General features: G+C 44.9%; 1 protein-coding gene across 1 annotated transcript; it reads left to right on the top strand.

The window, feature by feature from the left end:
- Positions 1 to 27966, top strand: POLR1E (RNA polymerase I subunit E). The gene is made up of 12 exons (XM_074953561.1): positions 1 to 115; positions 1982 to 2085; positions 5567 to 5643; positions 10459 to 10544; positions 11367 to 11422; positions 13921 to 14065; positions 15351 to 15458; positions 16095 to 16191; positions 17924 to 18057; positions 21681 to 21762; positions 24516 to 24647; positions 27467 to 27966. The coding sequence occupies exons 1-12, from the start codon at positions 52 to 54 to the stop codon at positions 27624 to 27626; spliced, it is 1245 nt and encodes a 414-aa protein (XP_074809662.1). The 5' UTR covers positions 1 to 51; the 3' UTR covers positions 27627 to 27966.

Below are 27966 nucleotides of genomic sequence, written 5' to 3'. Positions count from 1 at the left end.
GGCCGGGGCGGGGCGGGAGGCGGTCTCCAGCCAGCCGCGAGGAGCCGCGCCATGGCCGCTGCCGCCCGCTGGTGCTACCGGGGGGACCCCCAGGAGGCCCAGAGCGCCCCGCTCGGTAAGAGTCGCGCCCCTGAGGCGGGGTGGAGCAAGGGCCGCGCTCGTCCGTGCGCCCCCGGGCCGTGGCTGCGCGGCCTCCTGCGCCACGCGGTGCGCGGGGGCTGCCCGGCCGGGGGCGCTGCTCTCCCACGCCCCGCAGCAGCAGCCGCCGCCGCCCGGGAGTGGGGGCACCGGCCGCGCAGCCACCCCCCCGCCCTGCCCTGCACGGGTCTCGCCGGGGCTGTCCGCTGGGCCGGCGGCCCGGGCTCGGGGTGGGCGTGTAGCCGGTGCCCGGGCTTCATCTCAGAGACATTTGCTGGCTTGGTGGGTTTCATCCTTCCCAGCTGGCCCGTGGGATCTCCCCTGGGTCCTCCTGAACGTTGCACAGGCCAGTGCTGATCCCACCTTGGTCGGATTAGTCCTTTCGGTGGGCTGCTCCTTCCTCCTGCTGGCAGGGGAAGGGAACCGCTCTGCTGACCTCAGGGGTGAAGCCCTCTCCCTGGAGTTGTTCTGGCCACCGCAGGCGTCTGTAGCTGATGTCTGGGAGGATTGAGGCGCTACGCGGGCCTGGCATGCGCCACCGTGCAGCTGAACTCAGTTTTTGGAGGCGTGACCAAATATTAACCTGTGGGAGTTCAAGAAAAAAATGCAGAATTTTAGCTATTAAATACATTCTTAAAAATAATCAACCCTAAATTAAAGTCAGTGAAAGACAAATAAAGCTAGAAGGCAGTTTTCTGGAGGGGCAGGCTGCTTGTCTCTAAGCTGCTCCTTTGCTGTGTTTTGACACCAGCCTTGTTATTACACCTTAGAGACTAACCAATTTATTTGAGCATAAGCTTTCGTGATGCATACTCAAATAAATTGGTTAGTCTCTAAGGTGCCACAGGTACTCCTTTTCTTTTTGCGAATACAGACTAACACAGCTGTTACTCTGAAACTTGTTATTACAGTGTGTTTTTTGCACTGTGCTGCATTCAGGCCCTGCTCCAAGAAAGCAAATGAGTGAATGCGTGTGCATGGTCCCTTTGCAGTCTGCAGTCAATGTAGATTCATGAACATAAATATGCATGGAACATTATACAAATAGTTTCCAACTGTTGAAGTTAAATTCAGGGAGCAGTCTACATCCAAAAGATTGTTGAAATTCATAGATTCCAAGGCCAGAAGGGACCATTGCGATCATCTAGTCTGACCTCCTGCATAACACAGGCCAAAGTCTTGTCCCGCAATAATTCCTAGAGCAGATCTTTTTGAAAAAACAACCCATCTTGATTTCAAAATTGTCAGTGATGGAGGAATTGTACGCTCTTCCGAGTCTGTTTCTGACTGTGTTTGTACAGCTCCTAGGACAGCGGGCCCTTATCTCAGTTCGGGCAAATAGCAGAATCTTTCAAATCATGTCTGATGAGATCCTTCTATAGTGTCAAGCTTGGTCTAGCCTTGCCAGGGAGAGTCTATGGCATCTTACTCAGGACAAATTACTGACATCTCAGGTATAGGGCGTTAGTGACCCTCCGTTTGCTCTACACCCGTAGTACAATAATAATGTCCTGTTTATGCTCGGAAATTGAGTAGAATAACCATTGCAGAGTAAACTGTTCTGCAATAGATATTCCAGACTAACTTCCTGCGTGGATACTGTGCCATAAGAAAAGTCACTTTATTCCAGAATAATTAGTTGGCTTCCAAAGTGGAGTAATTATTCTGAAAAAAAAAAAAAACACTTGTATTCTGAAATTAACTCTGATATAACTCAGGCTGCCCAAAATTCTCATTAAGAACAACCTCTTTCCTGGTATTGTTATAAACATTTTTATTTTAAACATAGGTTTACCTTTGTCTGTACTGTTTCAAATGCTTTCTCCTTACAAATTTATTACAGTTCAATTTTCAAATGGAAAACTGCAGAATTCTGAAAACATGGATTTTACTTTATACAAAAGCAAAGACGTGACTAATCCCAGAAAGAAACACCAAAGAATCTTGGTAAGTTTGTTTGTCATTGTACATGAGTTCTGCAGTGAAACATCAGATCCCTGTTTATTACCAGGTTTTTGTCTTTGTCAGTCAGGATGTTTTTGCCAAGAAGTATTGAAAAATATGTAAAGGGACACTGAAATAAAAAATCTCACTTTTGTATATTTTTGTAACCTGCTACTGTTACAGGTGTAACACCTAAGATTACAAGAAATGAAAGATATTGTATGGATATAAAATATGTAGCATTATAGTGATTAACACATTTTGAACGATTGTTAAACCTTTTGCTTCAGGTTTTAAGCGATTAGACATCAAGATGAGCTCTAATGTGGTGGCAGATTATCCCTCATCTGCTATTTTGGAGTTCTTGTACCTTCCTCTGAAGTATTTGGAACTGCCCACATTTGGAGACAGATATTGGACTAGATGAATTTTGGGTCTGATCCAGTCTGTGAATTCCCATGGTGAAGGAAAATCTCTGTTCTGTATCCAGTTTTTGTTTTCTTTGTGCATTTGACATCCTCTTCATGTACAGTCATTTTCACTGGTTCTCTTGTATAAGGAGATAGGCCCCAATCCTGACATTGGATCTGCATGGCACCTCATTGTTCCCAGTAGGGTTGTCTGTGGGTCCACTGGCATGGATCTGATTGTAGGAGCAGGGCTTTAGTTGGGCTGTTGTTTTGTAGGTCTCCACCCCTACCCGCCCCAGCAGTGGAGAGGAAATCATTCAGACAAATGTGATTGTAAAGCATCATAAATTAGGAGGGGGATGTAAGCAGGTGTAGTAACTGAAGCAGTTTTTAACTAACTTTAAAAAAAAAATTGTCTAGATTTCAAATTGGTGGTGCCCCTTGAAAGAGAAAGTAGCCAGTCATAGAATCATAGAACTGGAAGGGACAAGGTCGTCTAGTCCAGTCCCCTGCACTCATGGCAGGACTAAGTATTATCTAGACCATCCCTGACAGGTGTTTGTCCAACCTGCTCTTAAAAATCTCCAATGATGGGGATTCCACAACCTCCCTCGGCAATTTTATTCCAGTGCTTAACCACCCTGACAGGAAGTTTTTCCTAATGTCCAACCTAAACCTCCCTTGCTGCAATTTAAGCCCAGTGCTTCTTGTCCTGTCCTCAGAGGTGAAGAAGAACAATTTTTCTCCCTCCTCCTTGTAACAGCCTTTTGTTGATGAACCCTCCATGTGAATTAAAAACAAAGCACAAACCCCAAAATTAAACCATTCCACTTTATGGTATTTTATGAGATTCTGGATATGTCCAGACCCTTATTTCAGCTTGCAGGGCAGAGAGACTGTTCTTAGCAGCAGAAATCAGACTGGGTCGAGGGAAAGTGGTAGCAGAAGCTTAACTGGAAAAAGCCGCTGCTTGGAACAATGGCATCGGGGGAGAGGGGGTAAGAGCTTTTGCCTGTAGCTTTGAGTTAGCCCAGCTGTGTGCCATGTTAATATGAGGAATAGTCTGTGCACGGATACCTGGAGCTCCTCAAGTCTCTAAAAGCATGTATTCTGGAGTCTTTAGTCTACAAAACCACAAGATGTCACTGTAACCTCAGGAAGTAGTACTGAGTATTAGTGTGTTGACAGGTATGAAAGCATAATTTTGCTTTGTCAAAGCAATTCATGATCAGACACAGAATGAACCTAACACCATATAGCTTACCAAACAATGTACTTCAAGTATATTAATACCAATTATATAAAGGGATGGTAACGGGGTTCAATAATGCAGTACGCTGCAAGTTTGAATTGCTCTGGCTCATATGTCAAATGCAAAATACCACTGCAGTAATAGAGTTAAGGTTACCAAATTAAACACCCAAAGTCATGGATTCTGAAAGTAATATTGACTTTCCCATGTTGCACATACTGTATATATTAGGCTATATGGTTAACACATACCTAATAAAAAAGTAAAGCTATTATTTGCAGAGTTGGCCGGCTAAGATGACTGCAAAAACCATGTTGCATTTTCTGATTTCTTTCATGTGTACGTTTCTAACCTTAACATTTGCATTGCTGTAGTTTTTGTTATGATTGAATTCTCTTGTGTGAAAGTTTTCCTTGCATTGGCTTTAGTGGAAAGAGAAACAAGCCAAAGGCCAGAAAAGGAAAAACCTTACCTGAGTTATTGTGGAGTTACGCAGTTAGTACTACTGACTAGTATACACCTATTCAAGCACAGACTAGGTCCAGATTTTGTACTGCAGATGTACCAACGTTCTTTATTTAAATAATTTTGAAATGTAGGCCCTGATCCTGTGAACTCTTCAGAGTGGCTGATTCGCACTCAGCTGTCGGGATTGGGGATGTAAACTGACAATGCAATGAAGTTTTAAAGTTCAGTTATTTTTGAGTCCAAGGGCACATAAACAAGTCCAGTTTTTCAAAAGCGTGTGTGTTTATATAATGATAGTGTGGGCTTGTGTGTATTAAAATTACATTTAAAAAAATCACTGAATTAATTTTACTCGCACTACCACTCCCCCAGGAATAACCTTGGAATTGAGACAAAACACAGCAATTTTCCATCCAGGAGGAGAATTAATTTTCAGGAAGTTATGAGCAACAGTTACAATGGAAGGCTGGATGTAACTTTAACTAAAGCATCTGAAATAACACCTTAAATTTAATAGCAAAGATGGTTAATTTCTCTACATTTTTAGCTCTAACTAGTTACAGCATTTCTATTACAAACCATCGCTTTTAGGTTTAACTATTGTGGACAAGACGTTCTAGCTGTGTTTTTAAATTCCAGAGTTCACGACGATGCTAAGCCTGCTCAGAAGATAACCAGAAATACTGTTAGCACTGTGAAGGCAATAACTTCCACGTAAAGTGTTCTTACCTTCCTTTAGGTCAGTGGTTCCCAAACTTGTTCCTCCGCTTGGGCAGGGAAAGCCCCTGCCAGGCCGGTTTGTTTACCTGCCGTGTCCGCAGGTTTGGCCGATCGCGGCTCCCAGTGGCCGCGGTTCACTGCTCCAGGCCAATGGGGGCTGCGGGAAGGGCGGCCAGTACGTCCCTCGGCCCGTGCCGCTTCCAGCAGCTCCCGTTGGCCTGAAGCAGTGAACCGCGGCCACTGGGAGCCACCATCGGCCGAACCTGCGGACACGGCAGGTAAACAAACCGGCCCGGCAGGGGCTTTCCCTGCCCAAGCGGTGGAACGAGTTTGGGAACCACTGCTCTAGGTGAACATGAAGGTAGCATTATTTACAAGGTTGGGTTCTTTCAGTCATAAGAAATGTTGTCTCTTTTAAGACTTTATTTGGGAAATATTGGTGTGTTGTTTTTTAATAGAATTGATGAGAAAATTTCCCTAAAAGTAGACAAGTTAAAAACGTCTTTTGTTCGGAGAACTGGTATCTGATACCCAGCAAAAAAGAACGTAATAGCTTGGTTAGAAAGTTCAGTGCACATGGAGAATTTGTGTCACAAGTACCCCACCGCTAAAGTTATTTTTCTTTGTATTTTAGACTTTGGAGACAGACAGGCTTTCTTATGTGGGAAAAAACTTCGGCTCAGGAGTCTTGAAATGTAACTCCCTCTGCAGGTATGGGGTGTGTGCAAAGGAGGAGGGTAAAGCAGTTGTTCTGTTTACTTGATTCTTCTCTTTTCCTTTTCATTTGTGCTGTTTATAAATGCGGGGACAGATTTTCAGAAGAGCTCAGCTTTTGCTGAGGATCGGAAAGAAAGAGGGGCAGATTTTCAAGCATTCAGCGCCTTGCAGCTCCCATTGTTTTAAGGTCAGGCTTGACAAAGCCCTGGCTGGGATGATTTAGTTGGGGATTGGTCCTGCTTTGAGCAGGGGGTTGGACTAGATGACCTCCTGAGGTCCCTTCCAACCCTGATATTCTATGATTGTTCTCAATAAGAGGTGCTGAGTGCTGCTGAAAAATATGGCCATGCAATATATATGTACATCAGGTTAAGAAGATTTGGGTTAAAAAACCCCCAAAAACAGTAAGTAACATCACCGAGGAGAGACATTGATGTTGCAGAATCCAGTTTAATAACCCACCCTTCAAATTTGGCAGAATCTGTACCTGATATATGCAGAGGATTCCTTGGTCTTGCATGATCACTGGGCAGTTGCAGGACAACAGCTTGATAATCTTGATGATCTACTTGACTGTTCCATACACTGGTGGTTCTCAACCTTTCCAGACTTCTGAACTCCTTTCAGGAGTCTGATTTTGTTTTGCATACCCCAAGTTTCACCTCATTTAAAAACAACGTGCTTACAAACTCAGACACAAAAATACAAAAGCGTCACAGCACACTAGTACTGAAAAACTGCTGACTTTCTCATTTTACCATATATTTATAAAATAAATTAATTGGAATATAAATATTGTACTTACATTTCAGCGTATGGTGTATAGAGCAGTATAAACAAGTCATTGTCTGTATGAAATTTTAGTTTGTACTGACTTCGCTAGTGCTTTTTATGTACCTGTTGTAAAACTAGGCAAGTATCTAGATGAGTTGATGTACCCCTGGAAGACCTCTGCGTACCCACAGGGGGGACATGTACCCCTGGTTGAGAACCATTGCCATACATCAGAAAGGGAAACACATATGAAGTGATGGTATTTTCATTGGGAAGGTTAAGAAAAAGATAACAGATACTGGCACATCCAAGCTTATGTTAGTAGTAATAATGTTTTATCAAGTCTTGCTTGATCTAGGAACTGTAAGTAAGGACACCTCTGGTTTTGATAGAAACCTTTGGAATTAGTGGATCCAGGAAACATCAACAGCAAATAATCCTGTTGGATCGGTTAACGGTATCTGTTCTTCCCTTGAGGCTCACTGACATTCCCATTAATATCAAAGGAAGTTTAATATGTGCACAGTCAGAAGGAGGAGCATTCCTAAGAGACACTGTCAGGTCAAATTCAGCCTAAATTTAGGTTTTGTTGTGTACATAACTAGTGAAAGAAAAAGAACAAAACAAGCTTTTACATGACTTCAGGCAATAGTCCTAACAGTACAACAAGGTTTGTTGCCATAGGAACTGGATAATAAAATCATATAAGGCCCTGATCCTGCAAAAACTTATTCATATGCTTATCTGTGAGGAATCCTACTGAAATCCGTTGGTAATTGAACGTCCAGATCCCTAAAGCAGCTGTGAAAATCCTGCCTTAGATGTGGAATGCAGAGAAGACCCTAGAACTGGGTTTCTCTTCCTCCAACTAAACTGATTTTCAGGCAGATGCAGCTAAAACATTTGCCTCTGGTGCTCACAACTTGAACTTTGCAGCTAGTTTTGACTTAGATTTAGAGACAATTATATTTTATTAGAGAACCTGCATTTTGGGGTCAAATTTGACGTGATGTGTCTCTTAAATTTAATATATACCAGTGGAGGGTGAAAAGGGTGGACTTCAGAAATGTCTGTCAAGTCTGAGTCCTAGTCACATCTGTACTGGTAACAGACCTGCGTTGACATACTTTTGCTGATTCTGTGCCTCGTAACAATTTCCATATTGCTGGGTGGGACGAGAACAAATCCGCTCGGTGTTTGTTCTGGATCATGTGAGAGTGGAGCAGGGACATGGGATTTCTAAACTTGAGTTTTCTGATGTGCTTGGGTTCTAGAGGAGTCGATTAAAAGCAAGTCCCTTTCTGCTACGCACCATTTTGTTAAGCAGCCCAAGAGTGGCTGTAGCAGGAAATCCAGGACTCAAATCGTCTAAAAGGTGAAAGAGATTGATTACATGCTGGTCATGGGGTTTTGTTCTCCTCTGTCTCAAATGAAATGAGGAGAGCTGTGACTTTAATTTTGACAGAACTTAATTTACAATACTGTCACTGCAACAAGACTCTGGGGGCGGTTTTATACTTGTGTCTGGAGAATTCAATTGAGACCCAATTAGTCTAATGAACATCTATGCTACAAATATCAGTGATATGCTATTTTATACCAGCGTAGGACTCCATCTCGGAACACTCATATCGTTGGGCATGATTAAGAGACCGTTTTAATGATGTAATCAATCCTTGGAACAGCTGCTGCAGAGCCCTAGACATGTGCCTGGCTAATGTGAGGCCAGTTCTTGAAGCTGGAGGGGTGGAAACGTAGCTTCCTTAGGTGTGAGGACACCTGGCTAGTCTGAGTAGGGTGCTCTTTCTTTCTGTGGGTTTTTCTTTGTTTAGAGGCTTCAGACCCCATCCCTTTTTTTATTCCTTTCCTCTCCATTCAACTTAGTGTGACTCATTCTTTTTGTCTGGTTCAGGGGCAGGCAAACTTTTTGGCCTGAGGGCCGCATCGGGTTTCAGAAATTGTATGGAGGGTCGGTTAGGGGAGGCTGCGCCTCCCCAAACAGCCAGGATTGGCCTGGCCCCTGCCCCCTATTTGCCCCCCCGCTTCTCGCCCCCTGATGGCCCCCTCCTCGGGACTTCTGCCCCATCCAACCCTCCCCTCCTTCCTGACTGCCCCCAGAACCCCCCTGTTCCCCGCCCTCTGACCGCTCCAACCCCTATCCACGCCCCCCCCGGCCCCTGACCACCCCCCCCGAACTCCCCTGCCCTCTAGCCAACCCCACTCCCTTCCCCCTTACCACGCTGCCTGGAGCACCAGTGGCTGGCGGTGGTGCAGCCGCTCTGCCTGGCTGGAGCCAGCCACGCATCGTGCAGCACAGAGCACCGGGTCAGGCTGTCGTTCTGCAGCTGCACTGCCCCAGGAGCTCGCAGCCCCCCGCCTGGAGCATTGCGGCGGTGGTGCAGCGAGCTGAGGCTGCGTGGGAGGGGAAACTGCAGGCGAGGGGCCGGACTAGCCTCCCCAGTCAGGAGCTCAGGGGCCGGGCAGGACGGTCCCGCGGGCCGTAGTTTGCCCAACTCTGGTCTAGTTGAAGGAGCTACCAATGGGGTTGCGGTTCTCCACAACCCAAAGACCAGGCATTGCCTCCATCAAGCTTCTAGCAGTTACTCGTCCATAGTTGTTCCTGAAATGTCCCAAGTTTTATTAGCTACTAGACTTGTATTTTTGCTCTTAGTCCCTGTCTAAACCCTGCAGAGACACTGAATTCAATTTGAAGCGGCTTATGTCGGTTCAGCTTAGCTCGATGATGCACTGTTGAACTGAATCAGTTTGAAATTATGCCTTTAGTTGAACTGCTCCCGTGAAATAGACGAGGCAGTAGAGAGAATTCCTCCCCCAGCTCAGCACACCTGAATGCCTGACGTAATGCTGTAGCCATACTTGGTCCTCACCAAGTCAGTTCCAGTTTTAAAAATGGCAGAGGGGGGCAGATCCAGCACAAGCCAGCTGAAAACCTTGCCAAACGCAACATTAAATGAATGTCCTAGGCTGCCAGGTGGGTGAGAGAAAGATCCAGCCTGGTCCTCAGAGTTAGGCGAAAATGGGAGAAACGCACATTTTCTCAAGCCATGCGGGTCTGGACAGCAGCAAAGTGAACCATCCATCTTATCCCTCTGAACTGCTGGCTGGAAAGAAAGGGAGGGCTAGATCTCTTTAAAATGAGCTACTTTGGTCCTGCAAAAAAATCTGTTTTCTCAGTAGTGGAGAAAGTAGAGTCAGTTTCTGGGATGCTGTCAGACTTAGGCTTTAGTGTAGACATGCGTGTATGCTGGCATAGCCTCCTAACATAGATACAGGTTAAACCAACAGAAGGAGTCTTTCTTTCAATGTAGGAACACTGCCTCCCCAAACAGAAGCACTCTTCTGTTGGCATAGCTGCGTCTATACTGGAGGGTTTTGTCATCATAGCTATGTTGGCTGGGGGTGTGATGTTTCACACCTCTGACTAATGCAGCTATGCTGGTGTTTGTTTTAAGTGTAGCCCAAACCTTAGGTTCAAGGGGCCATTAATAATCAGAAAATGGCCACGTGGAATCTGAGCTTTAAAAAGAGCCATCCAATCTTTAATTATTTGCTTGAGAACCAAGTCAGCGTTTGAAATATCTTTATCCTTTAAATTCCAGATAGTACAGATCCTGAGCCCAGGCAGCCCTAGAAAAACTTCATTCTTAAGCTTCTGAAACCAGACAGTGCACCTAATGAGATCCTGCTTAGAGGAGCTGTTAGGATCCCTGCAAATACATACAAGAAAGAGAATAGAAGATGACACTTAAGCACCTCAATACTCGTTCTGTGTGCCTGGAGGCTAATTTACATGCCTTCATTTGAGACTCCAGGGTTAAAAATCAGGCCTCCTATGTGACTTTTATGGAACTCATTTTACTGTGAAATTCTAGTTGTTGCGATGGAAAAAATTGGTCCCTCCTGGGGACAGGAGGGAGAAGGAGGGTCATGAAGAGCACTGGGCCATATAATATTGCTAATGTATTTCACTTACGATCATCTCTGGTTAATCATCCCTCACTATGCTCTCCACAGGTACTTTGTCGGTGTGTTAGATAAGGACGCTGGACAAATGGAAGTCTATAATGCTGAATTATTCAACATGCAGCCATTGTTGTCAGGTAAGTAAAAGACTGAACTCGGCCACCGACGGCACGGTACATCTGCACTCCGTGTGCATTTCATTCCATCTGCTGCCTACAGTTTGGCTCCTGTCTCCATCAGTCCAACGTCACAGATATTCTTATTGGTCCCTGAGTGAAAGAGCGCAAGCTGATTGGAGAATGCCCCCATAATACACTTTTTTTCCAGTGCTTTAACAAACTAGCTACAACTCTCCCTTTTACTGTTTTCCACGTTGCAAGCTACGAGGTGATATTTAGGAAGTTTTGTGTGTGTGTGTGTGTGTGTGTGGTGGGGGGGGGTGAGTTCGAGTAAATCAGGGTGGAAGGTGGAAAACGTTGAACTTAATCCCAATCAATGGTTTCAGGTCGTGTTTTGGTGTTATCGTCTTTTGTGTCTTCTGCTTAGGAGAAGGCTAGAACTAAACAGGCCCAGAGACTGAGTCGCCACTTTCTGGGAAATAAAATAATCCCTGGCAGCACAGTTCTTCAGCAGGGCTGCTTTTATTGCCGCAAGCCTAGAGGAAAATATTGAGTATCCCCAATGAATTGTTTCCTTGGTGCACGAGGTGATCCTGATATTGGTATAATCCAGGACACACCTTTTGTGATGTATCAAACCAAAGTATGAATGCTCTTTGTAGTAACACGACTGCCCAGTCTCTCTCAGATGCTGTCTAGCATCTCAGTTTATCCTTTTCTAAATTCTCGAGTATCAGGTGTGAGAGCCTGCGAACTTGTCTGCCGGGTTCCGGCACAGTGTGAATGAAGACACAGTAGCACAGTTATACCTACGTGTACTCATTTTTGGTCTTTTTGTAGATGATTTAATAGATGACGACCCGTCAGAGTATCAGAATAAATCCTACAGAGAGAAGGTAAAAGTTTCGTTTTTCTAACATAATCACCGGGCAACCCTCAGCAAACGATCCTAGTCGAGAAATGGTTTGTCCACGTTTGCCGTTAATGGGTGTAGTTCAGCATTTTTAGTATGTTCGGAAGCGGAGCCATAGATTTGAAGTGGTGTAACAGCAGCAGTTGTATCATTATCGTAGCTTTGGGGGTGGTTCTATGAACTGGCTAAACATTAAATAGATTAATGGCCACCAAAACGTTGGGGTGTATTCGCCGATTTCTTTTAAGTTTACCTAGAGCATGTTCACAAAGAACAAGTTTAATGTGAATTGTTCTTTGACAGGGTTCGTGGCCTCGTGGGGGGAAGCGGTAGACACGCAAAGTACGCAGCTGTGAGGGCACCAGGATAGCTAGGGACGGCCCTGGCAGCAGACATGATATAGCTCGCTTTTCAGTAAGGGTTTTGGCACAGACCCGCATGATGTTCTTGTAAGCAAACTAGGGAAATGAGGAATATATTAAATTACTATTAGGTGGGTGCGCTGCTGGTTGAAAACATCATATTCAATGAGTAGTTATCAATGGTTCGCTGTCAGACTGGTAGGCTGTATCTAGTGAGGTCCCACGTGGTTCGTTCTTGGATCCAGTACTATTCACTATTGCCATTAATGACTTGGATAGTGGAGTGGAGAATATGCTTATAAAATCTGTGGATGACACCAAACCGGGGGGATTGGAGGAGGGGTTGCAAGAACTTTGGAGGACAGGATTAGATTTCAAAAGGACTTTGACAAATTGGAGAATTGGTCAGAATTCAGCAACATGACATGAAATAGAGACAAGTGCAAAGTACTTCACCTAGGAAGGAAGAAACAACTGCACGACTACCAAGTGGGGAGTCAGTGGCGAGGTGGTGGTACTGCTGAGAAGGATCTGGGTGCTGGACTGGCTCACAAACTGAGTGAGGCATCAGTGTGATGCCGTTGCAAAAAACCCTGTTACGCTGCGGTGTATAAAGAGTGTCCTGTGTAAGACATGGGAGGTCATTTTCCTGCTCTGCTCTGCTCTGGTGAGGCCTCCGCTGGAGTCCTGGGTCCAGTTCTGGGGGACGGGGAGGAAGGGCATACTTTAGGAAAGATGTGGACAAACTGAGGAGAGTCCAGAGGACAGCAACAAAAATGATAAAAGATTTAGAAACCTGACTTTTAGGAAAGATTAAAAAACTGCTTGTTCTTAAGAAAAGAAGACTTGGGGGGGGGACCCTGATAACAGTCTTCAAATCTGTTAAGGGCAGTTACAAAGAGGACAAAGGATCCATTGCTCTCCATGTCTGCTGCCGGTAGAACAAGAAATAATGAACTTAATCTGCAGCAAGGGAGATTTAGGTTAAGTAGCAGGAAAAACTTTCTAACTCTAAGGGCTCTAAGGGTTAAGCTCTGGAAGAGGCTTCCAAGGGAGGTTGTGGAATCCCCTCACTGGCGGTTTTTAAGAACAGGTTGGACAAATCCCTGCCAGGGTTGGTCTAGGTTTACTTGGTCCTGCCTCAGTGTTTGGGGGCTGGAGTTGATAACTTATTGAGGTCTCTTCCAGCCCCGTAGTTCTATTATTCTAACCCTTAAACGTAGACAGACGGCAGCAGTGACTTACGCATGTCCTTAATTTTATGCATGGTGGGTGTTCTCATGGAAGACAAGAAGACTACTTGCAATGTGTAAAGTTAAGCATGTGCATAAGTCTTTGCAGAATCAGGGCCTTAATCACTATCTCAGAGAGGGGAAAAATACATTTTTGTTCCAATGTAACTCTATTGTTACTTCTTTTTAGACCCTACACTTCATAGCTACAACCTGATCACCCTTTTGGACGCTCAAAGCAAAAGTGAAATTTACAGTTTTTAATAAAGGAGCGCTAGCTTTCCCAACCCTCTGTATTTAGTTACTGTACATCGAATAGAATCTCTGTTTATAGATCTTGTCTAATGTTCCATTAGATGATGGCCCCCTTACAAATGGGCATTAGGCCATGGTCTTGTGGTCAGATCCAGACAGGCAGACACCACTGTCAGCTTGGGGTCTGAAACCAGTGCACTCCCACAGATTTGCCCATGGAGATCCATTTGCAGGATCATGGTCTTAGTTCGCAGCTTATTGTTCAGCTTCACTAGCACTTGGTCACTGCGGGGGCATACTGAAAATCATGCCTCCCCTCTTTTTGTTTCTAGTGACTCATTCATTCTGTACTTGTTAGTTTTTGCTTTTTTTTAAAAAAAAAAGCCGTCTCTGCCTTGGACTGGACTGTAATCTAAAGGCTGAGTTTTCCTTTCATTCATACTGGTTAACACCAGTAGAGGAGCGAATTTGGTCCTACAGATCTGTGACAGGTATTTCCTTTCCTTTGAAAGGTAGAATCCAACAGCAGCCCGTCCTATTCAGGGTGCATTATCTCCTGCTTCCCTCCAACACCTTCCAAAGAGCATACCTCTGTCTCTAGGTGCAGTAACTTGGATCGGTTTCTTGTGCAGGTGGATTCGTGTATTGAAGCCTTTGGCACCAACAAGCAGAAGCGAGCCCTGAACTCTCGAAGGATGCACCAAGTTGGCAGTGAGACTTTAAATGTGGCTGTGACAAAAGCAGCCGAAAACATCATAGAGACAAAAGGTGTTGCTGGTAAGTAACAAGAGTGATGCAGAAGAGCAGCAGCAAGCCTCCCTGTTGGGTTTTTGGAGACTTGCTAATTCATTGTGTCTATTCCCTCCTCTAATGTATTCAGAGGATTCTCCCACCTCAAGGACTAGGGGAGGGAGAGGCGGCTTTGCCTTGAGTGTTAAATGAAGCAGAGTGGTGAACTCTATAGTAGTGGCATTGGAGAAATTTGAGCAGCTGGAAACTAACAAACGACCATTGTGGGAGAGAGTCGTGCAGCCCTCTCTGCTACAAGCACACTGAAATCCAATCTTCTCGTTCTGATCACGATGCTTATAAATTGGTGAATCATACATTCTTTTCCTTGCCCAGCGCAACTCTCTGGTAGCAGAGCAGAGGGTCCTGGAAAGTTATTCTCTCCATCTGTTCTGTGAGCTGTTCGCTTAGAACGTTTGTCTACAGAACCTGTCACGCTTTATCCTTTAAAGAATGATACCGCATCAAGCCAGCATAAAGGACCAGCTGACCCCAAAGCTTTAAAACCGACAAGCTAAGTCACCCTGTCAGTCCTGCGGGTCTGGGCTTCGGATCAGACGAGCAGCAGAAGCAAAGGCTGCTCTTGCTCCAGTTCCACAGTATTGTGTCGCACTGTTTCGTGCTCCAGATGGGGTTTTGCAAGTCCCTAGAGTTGCAAGCAACGACATAAAACTGTGGCGAACCGCCATGGTGAATTAGGCTCTTTATTTATAGTAATATTATTTCAGTATTGCGTGGAGATTGGGGCCCCACTGTGTTAGGCGCTGTACAAACGGACAATAAGAAGACAGTCCCCATCCCTCTGTCACATGGAGGTTTTTTAAGAACAGGTTACATAGACACCTGTCAGATGGTCTGGTATACTTAATCCTGCCTCAGTGTGGGGGCATGGAGTAGGTGACCTCCTGAGGTCCCTTCCAGGCCTCCAGTTCTATGATCCCAAAGAGCTCCCAATAGGAGAGTGCACTGTGTTCTGCACACACAAGACTGCTCTGTGTACCGTAGCTAACTCTACTTAGAGTGGGGAAAACAATAGAAATTCGCAGAATCATTGTCGCGAGTTTGATTTATTAGTCATTTCAAAAGCTTCCAGTATCCCCCCCCACACTCCATACCACATTTCGAGCTTTAAAACTCTAACCAGGAGAGTTCTCGGTTTTTAGCTAAGAATTCCCTTGGCACAGACTGACACTAAACACGAGCGTTCGCTTTGCGGGTCTGTTCACGTTAGCATTGGCTCAAGCACTCTCTCATCTCCGGCTTGCTTTGAAAGCTTTAGTCAGTGACGCCGCTCAGGATGACGTGCAAGATGTCTCCCTCTTCCTACCTCCCTGCCAGGAAGATGCTGACAGACCAGAGAACGTCTACAGGTTTGAGGACAGTATCCTTTATGGGGCAGGGCACTGCTTTACCCAGCTGAAAATACTGAGTTAAAGGAAAGGGCCAGACTCAGGTGAGCAGCAGAGTTGTGTGTCATTTGAGAGGAGTAATTTCTGTTCGTGACCAAAACGCTGGGGACAGAAGATTTGAGTGTGTGCCTTAGGGCTTTGGGCCTATAAGTCACATATCCTGCCTTTTGAGCGGCTATTCCCAGAGGAGATGCTTTGGTGCCTTCCCCTGTGCGAATGTGAAGTAGATGTCAACTGTAAGTGTTATGAAGGGTATTATGGGGAGCGAAGGGTAGAATTTGGACTGTGGACCCAAGTACCAGAGGAGATGCTTCATCATGAAATCAGAACTTACAGGGACATTAATCCTGGCTGGCTTCCAGTCCCTGTGATTGTTCCTCTATAGTACATCTCCCTGGGCTGCGTTACTCAGACATACTGTCTTAACTGCTCTAAGATATTAGTGATGGTAGTTGCTGTGAGCCGTTGCGCAATGGATGAAGTGAGCCCTTTGTGTAATGTAAATCTACCGTACAGGGCTGCTGTGAAACTTAATGGTCGTTAAGGACTTCTAGATCCTCAATGGGAAAGAGCACAGTGTTCTTTATGATTTCTTAAAATCTCCCCAGTCCTCTCCCCTGCTGAATATGAAGCGCTGCAGACTCCAGCGGCAGCTTTCGTTAGCATTACTCCTGAGGCGATCCTTAAGAAGACAGAAGAGAAAAGGTAAGGGTGCTCTAGGCTTATTGATGGGGCAAATATAGTGGTCAGTTCCTTGTAATGAAATGAGTTGAAAAAATGAGTAGCTTCTAGCATGAAGGAAAACACCTGTAGAACCTGTAGTTGACACGTAGGAAGCTGTATATACCTGGTGGAATTTCCAGACAGATTTCATTAGAATTATTCTGTTTCATCTGATGGACCAGTAGCCCCAGGAATCAGCAGATGCATAAGGTCAGTGCTGTTTCAAAACCCTGTTAGCCAACTGGAACCAGATCATTAGATGAAAGAGTTAGACATTTAACATTCATGGAGGATAGGTCCATCAGTGTCTATTGTCCAAGATAGCCAGGGATGCAACCCCATGCTCTGGATATCCCTAAGCCTCTGACTGCCAGAAGCAGGACTGAAAGACAGAGGAAGGATCACTCGATAAATTTCCCTGCTCTGTTCACTCCCTCTGAAGCATCTGGCACTGGCCACTATTGGCCGACAGGATTCTGAGCTAGATGGACCATTGGTCTGACCCAGTATGGCCGTTCTTATGTTCTTATTAACATTTTCTACTGTGGCTGTTAGGTTTATCTTTGTTCCAAAAAGACTTATTTCTTTCTTAAAATAATATGTTCAGTGATGTAATAACAGCCTCTTAACACTGACTTCAAAGTTATGGTTCCTACGCTGGATAAGATGAGCCCCTTCATTGTTGTGATCTCTTTATCACAAGGTGGGATATAACCTGAACTGTGAACCTGGAATATAACCTGATCTGGGAACTCTGCCCCAGTGGGAGGAGTTGGAATCTAGGAAGCAGGCTGAGGGATGACTGCAATTTGGGGCATGCATCTGTGTGTGCAGAGTTTATAACAGTGAGAGCTGGGGGACCTAGGAAACAGCCAGAAGCCAAAGGCAGAGTCTCTGCCGGCTTGTGTAGGTGCAGCCAGGGTGGCTGCTGTTTGGGGGAATGGGAATAAGAGAAGTGTAAGGAACTTGCTAGCAAATAGGAAGAGATGAGGTAGGATAGGTAAATGTGAAAAGTGCAGGGGGCCAGAGGAGGGAGCTGGGTGGGAAATCTCAGGGTTTGAAGACTAGCAAGGATATGAAAATGAACAGGAAGCAAATGGTGATTCTGAGCATGGTGGGCAGATGGCCCCATTCTGGGCACTGTTCTAGACGAGCTGCCGCACAGGGAATGCGTTGAAGTTTGGAGAGTCTAGGCTAGGGGGAACCATAAAGAGGAGATGAAAGGCCCACATAGACCGTGGATGGATGCAGACAGCGTTGTGCTCTGGTGAAGTTTGCGGTTAGAGTATACAGGCCCACAGGTTGGACAGATATTGTCCGCCATATTAGTATACTGTAGGATCATCTGCACTTCTTTTCAGAGCAATATCTTCCCTAGGTGGAAATGTCCTTCTCATGACTCTCCTGTCTGGTCAGAGAATACTACTCCTGCCTTTCATCATTAAGCATTAGTGCATTTAAAGGTTCTGGGTAGAGCACGACAGGTTAGTGGTTGCTCTGACAAAGGAATACACACGAGCTCAGATCCTCTGCTGGCATAAATTGGCTTTGCCATATCAAAGTTAGTGGAGCTCTGTAAATTTAAACTAGCTGCAGACTTGGCCTTATTTGTGTATTCCTTACGCTCAGGCATCCCCTGTCCTAGTGTGCTGTACCCATAACCCCATTTCTTTATGCCCTTGGCTCTAAGGGATGTTCCCTCTCTTCCTTTTAGCCATTGCTCCTTCGTTCTAGAAGAACTGAAGTCCATGCCTCCAAGTGAGGACAGCTCGGACCATAAGGCGCGGTGTCTGTGGTTTCTGGATGTCCTCATCAAGTTCAGTTTCCAGAAAGTGATTAAGAAGAAACGTGAGTTAATAACAGGAGCATCTCTCTGCCCTGCTTACCTTTCAGCTGTGGACTGGGGTTTGTATTGTAACTAATGGAGTCTTAAATCCAGAAAAGAAATAAAATTCCACCAAGATGACAGATGAGCTTTAACAGACACGGGTAGCAGTTTGTACACTTTTGGGCCAAGGTTAAGATTTTGAAAGCAGTCCAAGGCAGTTAGGCACAAATTTGGTGCCCAAAGCCCTTTGGAATGCTGTGAAAATCTCAACCTAAAAACACTGACGAAAAATGAACCCTTTCTCTTTCCCCACGGCGCCGGTTGCTGAATCTGCATGGGGGGGTGGGGGGGACACAAGCTTGAAAGCAAGTAGTGAGATGTGTTGTGCAGTTAATGCCTCAACAGTGAACAGAGTGTAGAACAAATTGACACGTTCGTGTCACAAACGAAGTAGAAATGGCATTTTCTTATCACTAAAATGTACGTTGTCTTGAAATTATAGAAGCCCCAATAATTCAAGACTGTAAACTTGCCATTTTCATTCATCAGGGACTTTGCCATTTTAGATCAGGGTATTGTGAAGACCAGAGTAACTCCTGTCAGAAATGCTCCAACTGAATATTTTTCCATCAGAAAATGCTGGTTTTTCGGAAACATGTCTGTTTCCATGAGATTTGGGGGGGAGGATTGGAACAGAGGATTCCAATAAGTTCCCATTTATTTTTCAACACAGGACATTTTGATTGTCTATTTTGAAATGACTTTTCATTTCAGTTTTTTTCACTTTATAAACCATAATGTGACATTTTAAAAGGTAAAAATTCAGAATAATTTTTTGGGGGTTTTATCCAAACTAAAAGTTTCAGCCTGAAACAATTTTTATTGGAAATGTCTTGTAGGAAATTTTGAAATTTTTTGTTTGGTTTTGTTTCTGGACAGAAATAATTTAGAAATCTGGTGGGAAATGCACATCTAAACTTCCAGTACCCAGCTGGCTCTTCTAATGACATTTACTCCAGCCTTCTGCTATCATACAATCTTCCCTTTCTCCGCATGTTGTGCAGATCACTGGGAAGACCCTTGAGGCATCGACATTGAACCAAATATTCTTTCATATGTTGCTTTTTTCTCATGCTGTTATCAAGAAGGTCTTTTTTTTTTTAAACAGTTTTTTTGTTAATTGGTTCAGAATGGTGTCAAAATCATCACCTTAGCACAGCATTGCCAACCCAACCCATTCAAAAATCGTGAGCCAGGCCCCCCAGAATAAATATAAAATTATTGGGTCTAAATTAGCTGTTACCACTCAAGAAAGATCTTGGAGTCATTGTGGACAGTTCTCTGAAAACATCCACTCACTGTGCAGCAGCAGTCAAAAAAGCAATTAGAATGTTGGGAATCATTAGGAAAGGGATAGATAATAAGACAGAAAATATCATATTGCCTTTATATAAATCCATGGTACGTCCACACCTTGAATACTGCGTGCAGATGTCGTCTCCCCATCTCAGAAAAGATATATTGGAATTGGAAAAGAATCAGAAAATGACAACAAAAATTATTAGGGGTATGGAACGGCTTTTGTATGAGGAACGATTAATAAGACTGGGACTTTTCAGCTAGGAAAAGAGACGACTAAGGGGGGATGTGATAGATCTCAAAAAAATCAACTGGTGTGGAGAAAGTGAATAAGAAAGTGTTATTTACTCCTTCTCATAACATAAGAACTAGGGGGTCACCAAATGAAATTAATAGGCAGCAGGTTTAAAACAAACAAAAGGAAGTATTTTTTCACACAATGCAGTCAACCTGTGGAACTCCTTGCCAGAGGATGTTGTGAAGGCCAAGACTATAATAGGATTCAACAAAGAACTAGATAAGTTCATGGAGGATAGGTCCATCAATGGCTATTAGCCAGGATGGGCAGGGATGGTGTCCCTAGCCTCTGTTTGCCAGAAGCTGGGAATGGGCAACAGGGGATGGATCACTTGATGATTACCTGTTCTGTTCATTCCCTCTGGGGCACCTGGCATTGGCCACTGTCAGAAGACAGGATACTGAGCTAGATGGACCTTTGGTCTGACCCAGTGTGGCTGTTCTTATGTTCTTAATAATGATTGGTTTAAAAACAATGAGATTTTATTTTTTTAAATAAATTTTTGGCGGATTTTTTTTGCTTTCTAGTTTCTGGGCTTTCAGGATCACACTTTTATGTTTTCAAGGTTTTCTCCCCAATCGAGAAGGTTAGGATTTTTTTTTTTTTAAATGAAAGCTGAGATTCTCATCCAATCTCCTGATTCCAGCAGCTGGAGATTTAAGAAAAACACCAAATATCATGAGACACTTGACGAGAGCTTGCAGAACTGAGGGTATCCCTTATTTACAAGTTTATCCAGCCTCACTTTATTTGTACGTTCAGTCTCCAGCCAACTTCTCCTCCATTGGTTGCAACTAACAAGCTCTTTTGAACTCTGCATCCAAAATGATCTTGCTTTTAAAGGTGCAGTAACGACAGTTCTTAAAAGCTCCACACAAAACATTGAGGTGTGGATTTTCAACGGGGATTTGGATGCATAATTCCCATTGTCTTCTGCGGAAATTGTGCTTCTCAATCCGCTGAGCAGGTTTGAAAATCTTCGCTTTAGATTTCTGTAGAAAAAACTTTCTTTAAACATTCCTCAGTTGTATTGGGAACCCAGCCACCCTGATGCATGGGAGTCCAAAAGTCAAAGTGGTATGAAATAAAAGTGAACCTCACCATTCTAAGGCCCAGTCTACACAAAAAAGTTGTCGACCCATCTACGTCGGTCAGGGGTGTGAAAAAATCCACGCTCCTGCATGATGCAGTTAAGCTGACCTAACCCCCAGTGTAGACAGTGTGAGGTTGATGGAAGAATTCTTCCACTGATCTAGCTACTACCTCTTGGAGAGGTGGATTAACGATACCGATGGGAGAACCCTGCTTCTCAGCACAGGTAATGTCTACACTGAAGCATTACAGCAGCAGGAGCATTTCAAGTGTAGACAACCCCTAAGTGGTGAAAAGGAAATTCAGTTTTTTTGAAAAACTATTTGTGTTAATAACCTTCTGGTAATGGAAACACAGATAAGGAAGGAATGATATCGTATTAATACTTTATGTAATTTAATTTATTATTATTAATATTTTTTTAAAAAGTGCCTAGGGGTCCTCATTCTGGACCAGGACTCCACTGTGCGAGGCACTGTACAAACAAAGAACAAAATGACAGTCCATAGATGGTACAGAAGCTTGCCCTACATTCTAGGGGTAAAATTTTCAAAAGCTTCCAAGTCCCATTTTCAAAAGTGACAGGCCATTAGGAGCCTAAGTCTGATTGAAGTCCGTGGGATTTTGGCTTGTAAACACCTAGATCTCTTTTGAAAATGGGGTTTAAGATTGTAAATCATTTAGACACGGTTTGAAAATCTTACCCTAGAAGCTCTAAGTAGTTTGTCAAGACACTGATTTTATATATTTTTAAGTTGTTCCCTTAAAGATGTCATAGAAGCAGTATAAAACCAGCACAGTGTAATCATAGTTCTTAAGTGTTAATTTTATTGAAGCCCCATTATGTTCAGAATGCGTGTTTATCATTTTATTGCAAAAAGCTTTTTCTTCTAGATGCAATGGGCCCTGACTGTCCACACATCATTAACAGCAAACTCATGAAAAACTTCACAGTGCTGACGTACAACAATGGCAGGTAGCGAATGGTTTGTTTTGTTTGAAATTGATGTTCGTGACACAGGAAAGTTCAGATCAAGGGATCATAACTCTGCCCATGTTATCAGGAAATCATCTCAACAGTAATATAAAGAAATCTGAATTATTGGCATCTTCCCTTCTTAATGCCTGTAGATTTCAGTACAGAGATTTTTCTGTGTAGAAAATGGAAGGGGCTGTCACCATGCTGAGCAATCATCGGTACTTCAGGCAGTGATTGTGTGGAAACGCTGGCTCTCATTCTCCTCAGCCTTATGCCAGTGTAAATCAGGAGTGGCTCTGTTGAGGTCAGTGGAGTCACACCAGTGTGAGAGGAGACTCTGGCCCAATGGCTTGTATTTTAAAATCAGGTATTTTATTTCACATCGTACAAAGGCTGGGGGTAAAATGCTCACAAGCATCTGAGTGACTTAGGAACCCAGCCCCATTTGTAAGAGATCATGCTACTTAGGAGCTCAAGTGCTATTGAACTCACTGGGGGCTTGGGATCCCAGGTCACTGGGGAACTACTGAAAATGCAACCCCTGACTACACACCAGTTTAACTAAAGTTGTGATTTGAAACTGAGGGCTTGGCTATACTTACATTTTATAGCGCTCTAACTTGCTGGCTCGGGGGCGTGAAAAATCACCCCCCTGAGCGCAGCAAGTCTGAGTGCTTTAAAGCGCTAGTGTGGACAGGCTCCGAGCGCTCGTGGAGGTGGATTACCAGGAGCGCTGGGAGAGCTCTCAGCGCTGGCGCGGCCACCCTCGCACTGCAAAGGGCTGCCGCGGGAGCGTTCCCACGACAGCGTTTGAAGTTTCCAGTCTAGCCCTGCCCTGAGGCAGTAAGTCAATGCAACTTTGCACTCGGAAGCTCTTCAGTCCGTTTAAATCTGGCTTATGTCGGATTTCAGGCAGAAGTTAAACCGATAAAACCAGTTGGAAACCAATTTAAAACGTGTCCTGGTATAGCTGTGTTGGTTACAGGTGTGACCTTTTATGATGGAACTAGCCCTAGCATGGATGCAGTTATACTGGAATCAGAGCTTTGCCAGTGTAGCTTCTCTCTCTTGGGGGACCAGTGTTAGCTAAGATGGCAGGAGCTCTTTTATGCAGATATGAGCTGTGTCTACACTCGGAGGGTTTGCTGGTATAATGATGCCAGGGTAGCGATGCCAGCAAAACTTTTCCAGTGTAGACTAGGCCTAGGTGTGCCCATACAGGGGCCTGTGTCAGTTTAACTAACCCCATTTAATGAAACCAGTGCGTGTGTGTGTGTGTAGACAAGGCCTACATCTTCCTGGGGCCTTCTCTTTCTGAAGCATTTTACAGACATCCGTGAATGAAACCTGCCAGCAGCCTGCGACCTTAGCGCACCATCGTTGCTGTCTTGGCAGGGCAGACTCTCTGCCCTACTCCGGCAGCACAGTGGAAGGAAAGACCGGCTATGTCTCATTGGCTGGGGAGTTGCGCAGCCCCTGTGCACCCTCTCGCAGCCTCCTCCCTCACCCCCACCCCAGGGAGCATGTCAGGCTGGCAGGAGGAGTAGCCAGACTGTGATGCTCCTCCAGTCTCCTTGGTCCTCTGAGCATGATGTTGCAGAGCAGAGAAGCTAGCCCAATAAGTGGAGGTGTAGTGAATTGTGGTAGTGTCAGCCGCAGTAAAGCTAGGAATAGAACCCAGGAATTCTCGCTTGTGCCATAGAGTGGGCTAGCCAGGAGAAGACACCTCTATGAGTGGAAAGCAGGAGAGCACACACTGTACCCTCCTAAGGTACTGCCAGGGAGCTCCAGCTGCCATTGTACCTCCCAGGCCAGGACCCTCTGGTGTCACCACTGAGTCAAGGCAGGTCCCCAACCCCTGCTGTGCCTGGCGGCGCAGGCTGGTCCCAGATCACCAAACTAAAGCACGTTTAGGACTTCACCTCTTCCCCATGATAGATGCCTGCTTCTGACCAAGCTCTCCAGTTTACAGCTTTAAAAGAAAAGTTCTGGACACTGGTCAGAGCTGTGGCACTGGCTTCTGCTCTTCTTGGGCACTAGATTCTTTGCCTGCATGCCATAGACCAGCCTTTCAGCAGTTTAGTGACTGCCAGCCGGAGGCGCCAGAATACACACACTTAGAAATGCAGAGGTTTGAGTTAGGAAAGGCTGTCCAAAGGACACGGACACATGGAAAGTAATTAAAATAAGCATCTGCCAAGGGGGCGGTCCGCTGGGAAGCTGTTTTAGTTTAATAACGTTTCCAAGAAGCTGCTTGTGGTTTTATTGAATTTTGTTGGCTGCAACCGAGGTGGCTGTGTGCAGAAGGGCCAAACTTTTTTGCTTTACAGTCATTGTCTCTTCATACTTTTTTTATCGGCGTTACTATGAAGGGGCCAGGAGTTCTGAACATAAATGTACAACGTCAGCATGAAAAACAATCCTCTAGACCCGTCTGCTGTGAGAGCTGTGTTGATTTATAACTAGAGCTGGGTGAAATCTTTCAGCCCACTAGATTTGATGAAAGTTGCAGTTTTGGTCAACCCAAAACTATTTGCAAATTTGACACACACAGTTTTTCAGTCGTTCACAAAAGGGCTGGTAGTGGAGATAATGCTGCTGTTGTCACCAGTATTCCCCATCCCTTTTACTAGGAATATAATCCCAGGTTTTGCCATCGGATGTAGGCAGACACAGTCCCAAAGGGTTATGCTTTTGGCTCTGTTAAAAAGTGTCACATTTTGTCTCTTCCCTACCCTCTTATTCTCAAGTATCCAGAATTTAATCTCTGCTTCGATGAAAGCTAAAATTACAGCCTACGTCATAGCCTTAGCCTTGCACATTAACAACTTCCAAACAGACCTGACTGTGCTACAGAGGGACATGAAACTCCGCGAGAACAGGTGAGTGACGTTTCTGTTAATTGAAAGAACACGAAGCGTTCAGTCATTTTTAATAATTTGGGGGGGAGGGGAGGAAGGCAGCACTGGGGGTTTGTCTTCAGTTCCTCGATTGAGCAGTTGGGTGTTTGATCCAGATGCTGCCCTGAGTGCCATACAGGCTCCCCCCGTTCTTGTCAGTGGGGTGCACCCAGGCAGTGCTCAGTGCAGGATTGGGGTGTAATGGGGTAATTTTTAAAATAACTAATAATACTGAGCTCTTATCGAACACTTTTCATCAGTAGATTTCAAAGCACTTTACAGAGGAGTTTGGCATCCTTGTCCCCTTTTACAGATGGGTAAACTGAGGCATGGAGGGAAAGTGACTTGCCCAAGGTCACTCAGCAGGCCAGTGACAGAGCCAGTAGAATTCTGAGTCCAATCCAGTGCTCTGTCCACTGAGTAACAATGCCTCTGTGTTTTCCAGTCTATTCTCCTCCTCTTCACAACAAGGGGGAAGCGGAGTTCTGACTCCCCGCTGGGTCCGTGATCCGTGTTTAATTGTCAGGAGGCAACAGTCTCTGTCATAAAGGTTGGAACTCAGGTTTTTAAACAAAACCAATTGTGAGCACATGCCCCCTTGGCACAGCCAGTAATCCAGTCCCCCCTAAATGCCTTGCCTGCGCCTGGTGCAGAGGAGACGTGTTTTCCTGAAATTTGGGGAGGGTAATTGCACATGGCATCAGGAGATGAGAGTTTGGCTAATTGGGACTAGCAAGGACAACTGTGGTGGGGGCAGGATTGGGTCCTTAATGAAGAACACTTGCTCCGGTATCTTCATTGAGAAGTTACTTCCTAGCGCTTAATTTCCCATGGGACAAGAAGTATGTCTGTGCCATATTTACTGAGTATTAAGTGTAAAGTGTGCCTTTATCAACAGGTCTCAATCAGGGCCTGATCCAGAGTCCATAAAACTCAGAGGGGTCTTTCCACTGACTTTGAAGGGGTGTGACTCAGGCTATTGGAGAATACAATTATGATCAATTCTTGATTTAATCTAATGGACTCGCTTAGGGAATCCTTGACATGCAGGTTGGGGAGACTGGCTGTTAGCAGAGAGCAGCTGCATAATACCATCTGGAATTGAAATGTATTGGCCCCCGGTCAGCAATTTGAGTTCAACCATGCTTAGCTTGCTGCACCTCAGTGGGAGAAATAGCAACTCCAAGGACATGCTTTGTAGCTTGACCTGGTTCATAAGGATGACCCTTCCCTGACAAGATCTCTAAAGATGCTATTGCAGGGTATGAAAAACCCATCTCGAGATCTGTGTCCTGCAGAATTAACAACTTCAACAAGAAATCAATTATTCCCCATAACAAAATCCTGTAGAAAATAATGAAATGATTCTCGACTAGAAAGCTTAAATTCCAATGGTAAATGGAAGTAATCCGACCTATTAGTTGCCTGGCTTTTCAGAGGGTGACTCCATTTGTACATGTTGTGGCAGTGGATGCTGTTGCTGATTCCAGTAATTTTGCTGTTTGGAACTGATGTGGAATAATGGTTTTAATGGCAGTGTTTGAAGCCGGTTAGACCCCATTTTTAAAGATGAAGTAAATGGCTTTTGGAAAGGTCACGCTGCCTTTTGTGAGCCATATTAGATACAACAGATTCTTGACTTGTACAGCTGTCTTTTTGGGGATCCTGAAACAATGAGTGAAGAGAAGTCAGAAAAACGAAAGTCAGAGTGAGCCTCAAACTGGAAAAAAGCCACTTCTTTAATCTCCTTGCAAACGGCATTGTTCATTGAAACACAGATGCAAAGCTTGCATTGGGGATCAATCAGAATACACTAAAATGAGAGCCTAGGACTTTTACTAGAACAGGCAGCATTGTTAATCACATTCAGATGCGCCATGTGCCACGGGAAGAATGAGAAATTGCTGTGATCATTATATTCAGGAGTGATTTAGTTCTCTGAGTAAGGATTTTGCATCCCTGATTAAAAAGTTCTACATGTTCTCCTTGCTGACGTGTTACTGCTTTAATTCTACTGCGAGGTCTCATAGGCCTGGTCTACACTGGATGGGGGGCATCAATCTAAGTTACACAACTTCAGCTAGAAGTCGACGTACTTAGATCTACTCACCGCGGTGTCTTCACTGCGGTGAGTTGACAGCTGCCGCTCCCCGGTCGACTCCGCCTGCACCTCTCTCTCCGGTGGAGTACCGGAGTTGACGGGAGAGAACTCGGCCGTCGATTTATCGCGTCTAGATTAGACGCGATAAATCGACCCCCGCTGGATCAATCGCTGCCCGCCAATCCGGCGGGCAGTATAGACAAGCCCTTAGAGGCCATCAGAGCTGCATCCTAGACAGCCAAAAGAGTTTGCAGTTGAGCACCACAGGACATTCTCTCTCTTTCCTCCTGAGTGTCTGGAAATCAGCTGGGCTCTCCTGCAGGGCAGCGTGCCGTGCTATCAATCAATAAATACTTGAGCTGTGCCCGTTACAAAATGTAGATTGCTTTTACTTCATCTCTCCCCGGACTGGCATGGACTGAATAACTTCCACACACTTGGGATTATGAGCCACTAAATAAAGCAACAGGCTATTCTCATTACCCAAAGCTGGGCAGGCCAGCCATATTGCCAGTCACTGCTCCAGAGAACAGCCATAGAGCCAAGTTACTGCTTGCGTCTGACCTGATTCTTGCTCCTCCGAGGTGAAAGCCTAATTGCTCTGATCCAGGGGGCTGCCTTGCGCTACTGAGTGTTTGTGATTTGACACAGGAATGTACACTCTTGCATTCACTGATATGGATGTTTTTATTTTTGTCAGAATACTGGAGATCGCTAAAGCCATGAGGCTGAAGATCTCCAAAAGGAAGGGGCCGTCAGGACTCACGGACGATGAAGACCACAAGTTGGCCACCCTCTCTCTGCCCTTACCTGTGTACAAGCCATCAGGGAGCCAGCGGAAGCGCAAGAAGATGAAATAAAGGAATACTGTGCACATCTCACTGAGGAGAACACTGGCTGAAAGGACAGGGAAGGAGCCTCTGCAAGAACAAAGCTGATGCCAGTTCCCTGATCCCACTTGAAATCTGAGCTCCTAGAAGGGCTATTTTGCCAGACAGTGGAACTGGACAAGGCTGATACTAGTAATGGGTTTGGCTGACGTTCATCTCTGTAATCAGTCCTTTTTGAAAATAAACCAAAACCCTCTCCTCCTTTCTACACAGCTACACCCATGCTTTTAGGGGATAGGGGGTGGCAAGAAGGGAGGAGAAGATAGGAGAGGCCATGCAGACCTCACAAACTTCCATTAGTCCTGGATCA

Source organism: Natator depressus, chromosome 5, assembly GCF_965152275.1.
Source record: "Natator depressus isolate rNatDep1 chromosome 5, rNatDep2.hap1, whole genome shotgun sequence".
Classification (NCBI taxonomy): Eukaryota; Metazoa; Chordata; order Testudines; family Cheloniidae; genus Natator; species Natator depressus.
The sequence above is the reverse complement of the archived record's forward strand: the minus strand, read 5'-3'. Positions and strand labels throughout refer to the sequence as shown.

Excerpts from the sequence above, each read along its gene's own strand:
- POLR1E (XM_074953561.1), top strand. The coding sequence starts at position 52 with ATGGCCGCTGCCGCCCGCTGGTGCTACCGGGGGGACCCCCAGGAGGCC. Across the intron at positions 15,459-16,094 it reads CGTCTACAGGTTTGAGGACA|TCCTCTCCCCTGCTGAATAT; the intron begins GTATCCTTTATG and ends AAATCTCCCCAG. Across the intron at positions 16,192-17,923 it reads AAGAAGACAGAAGAGAAAAG|CCATTGCTCCTTCGTTCTAG; the intron begins GTAAGGGTGCTC and ends TCTTCCTTTTAG.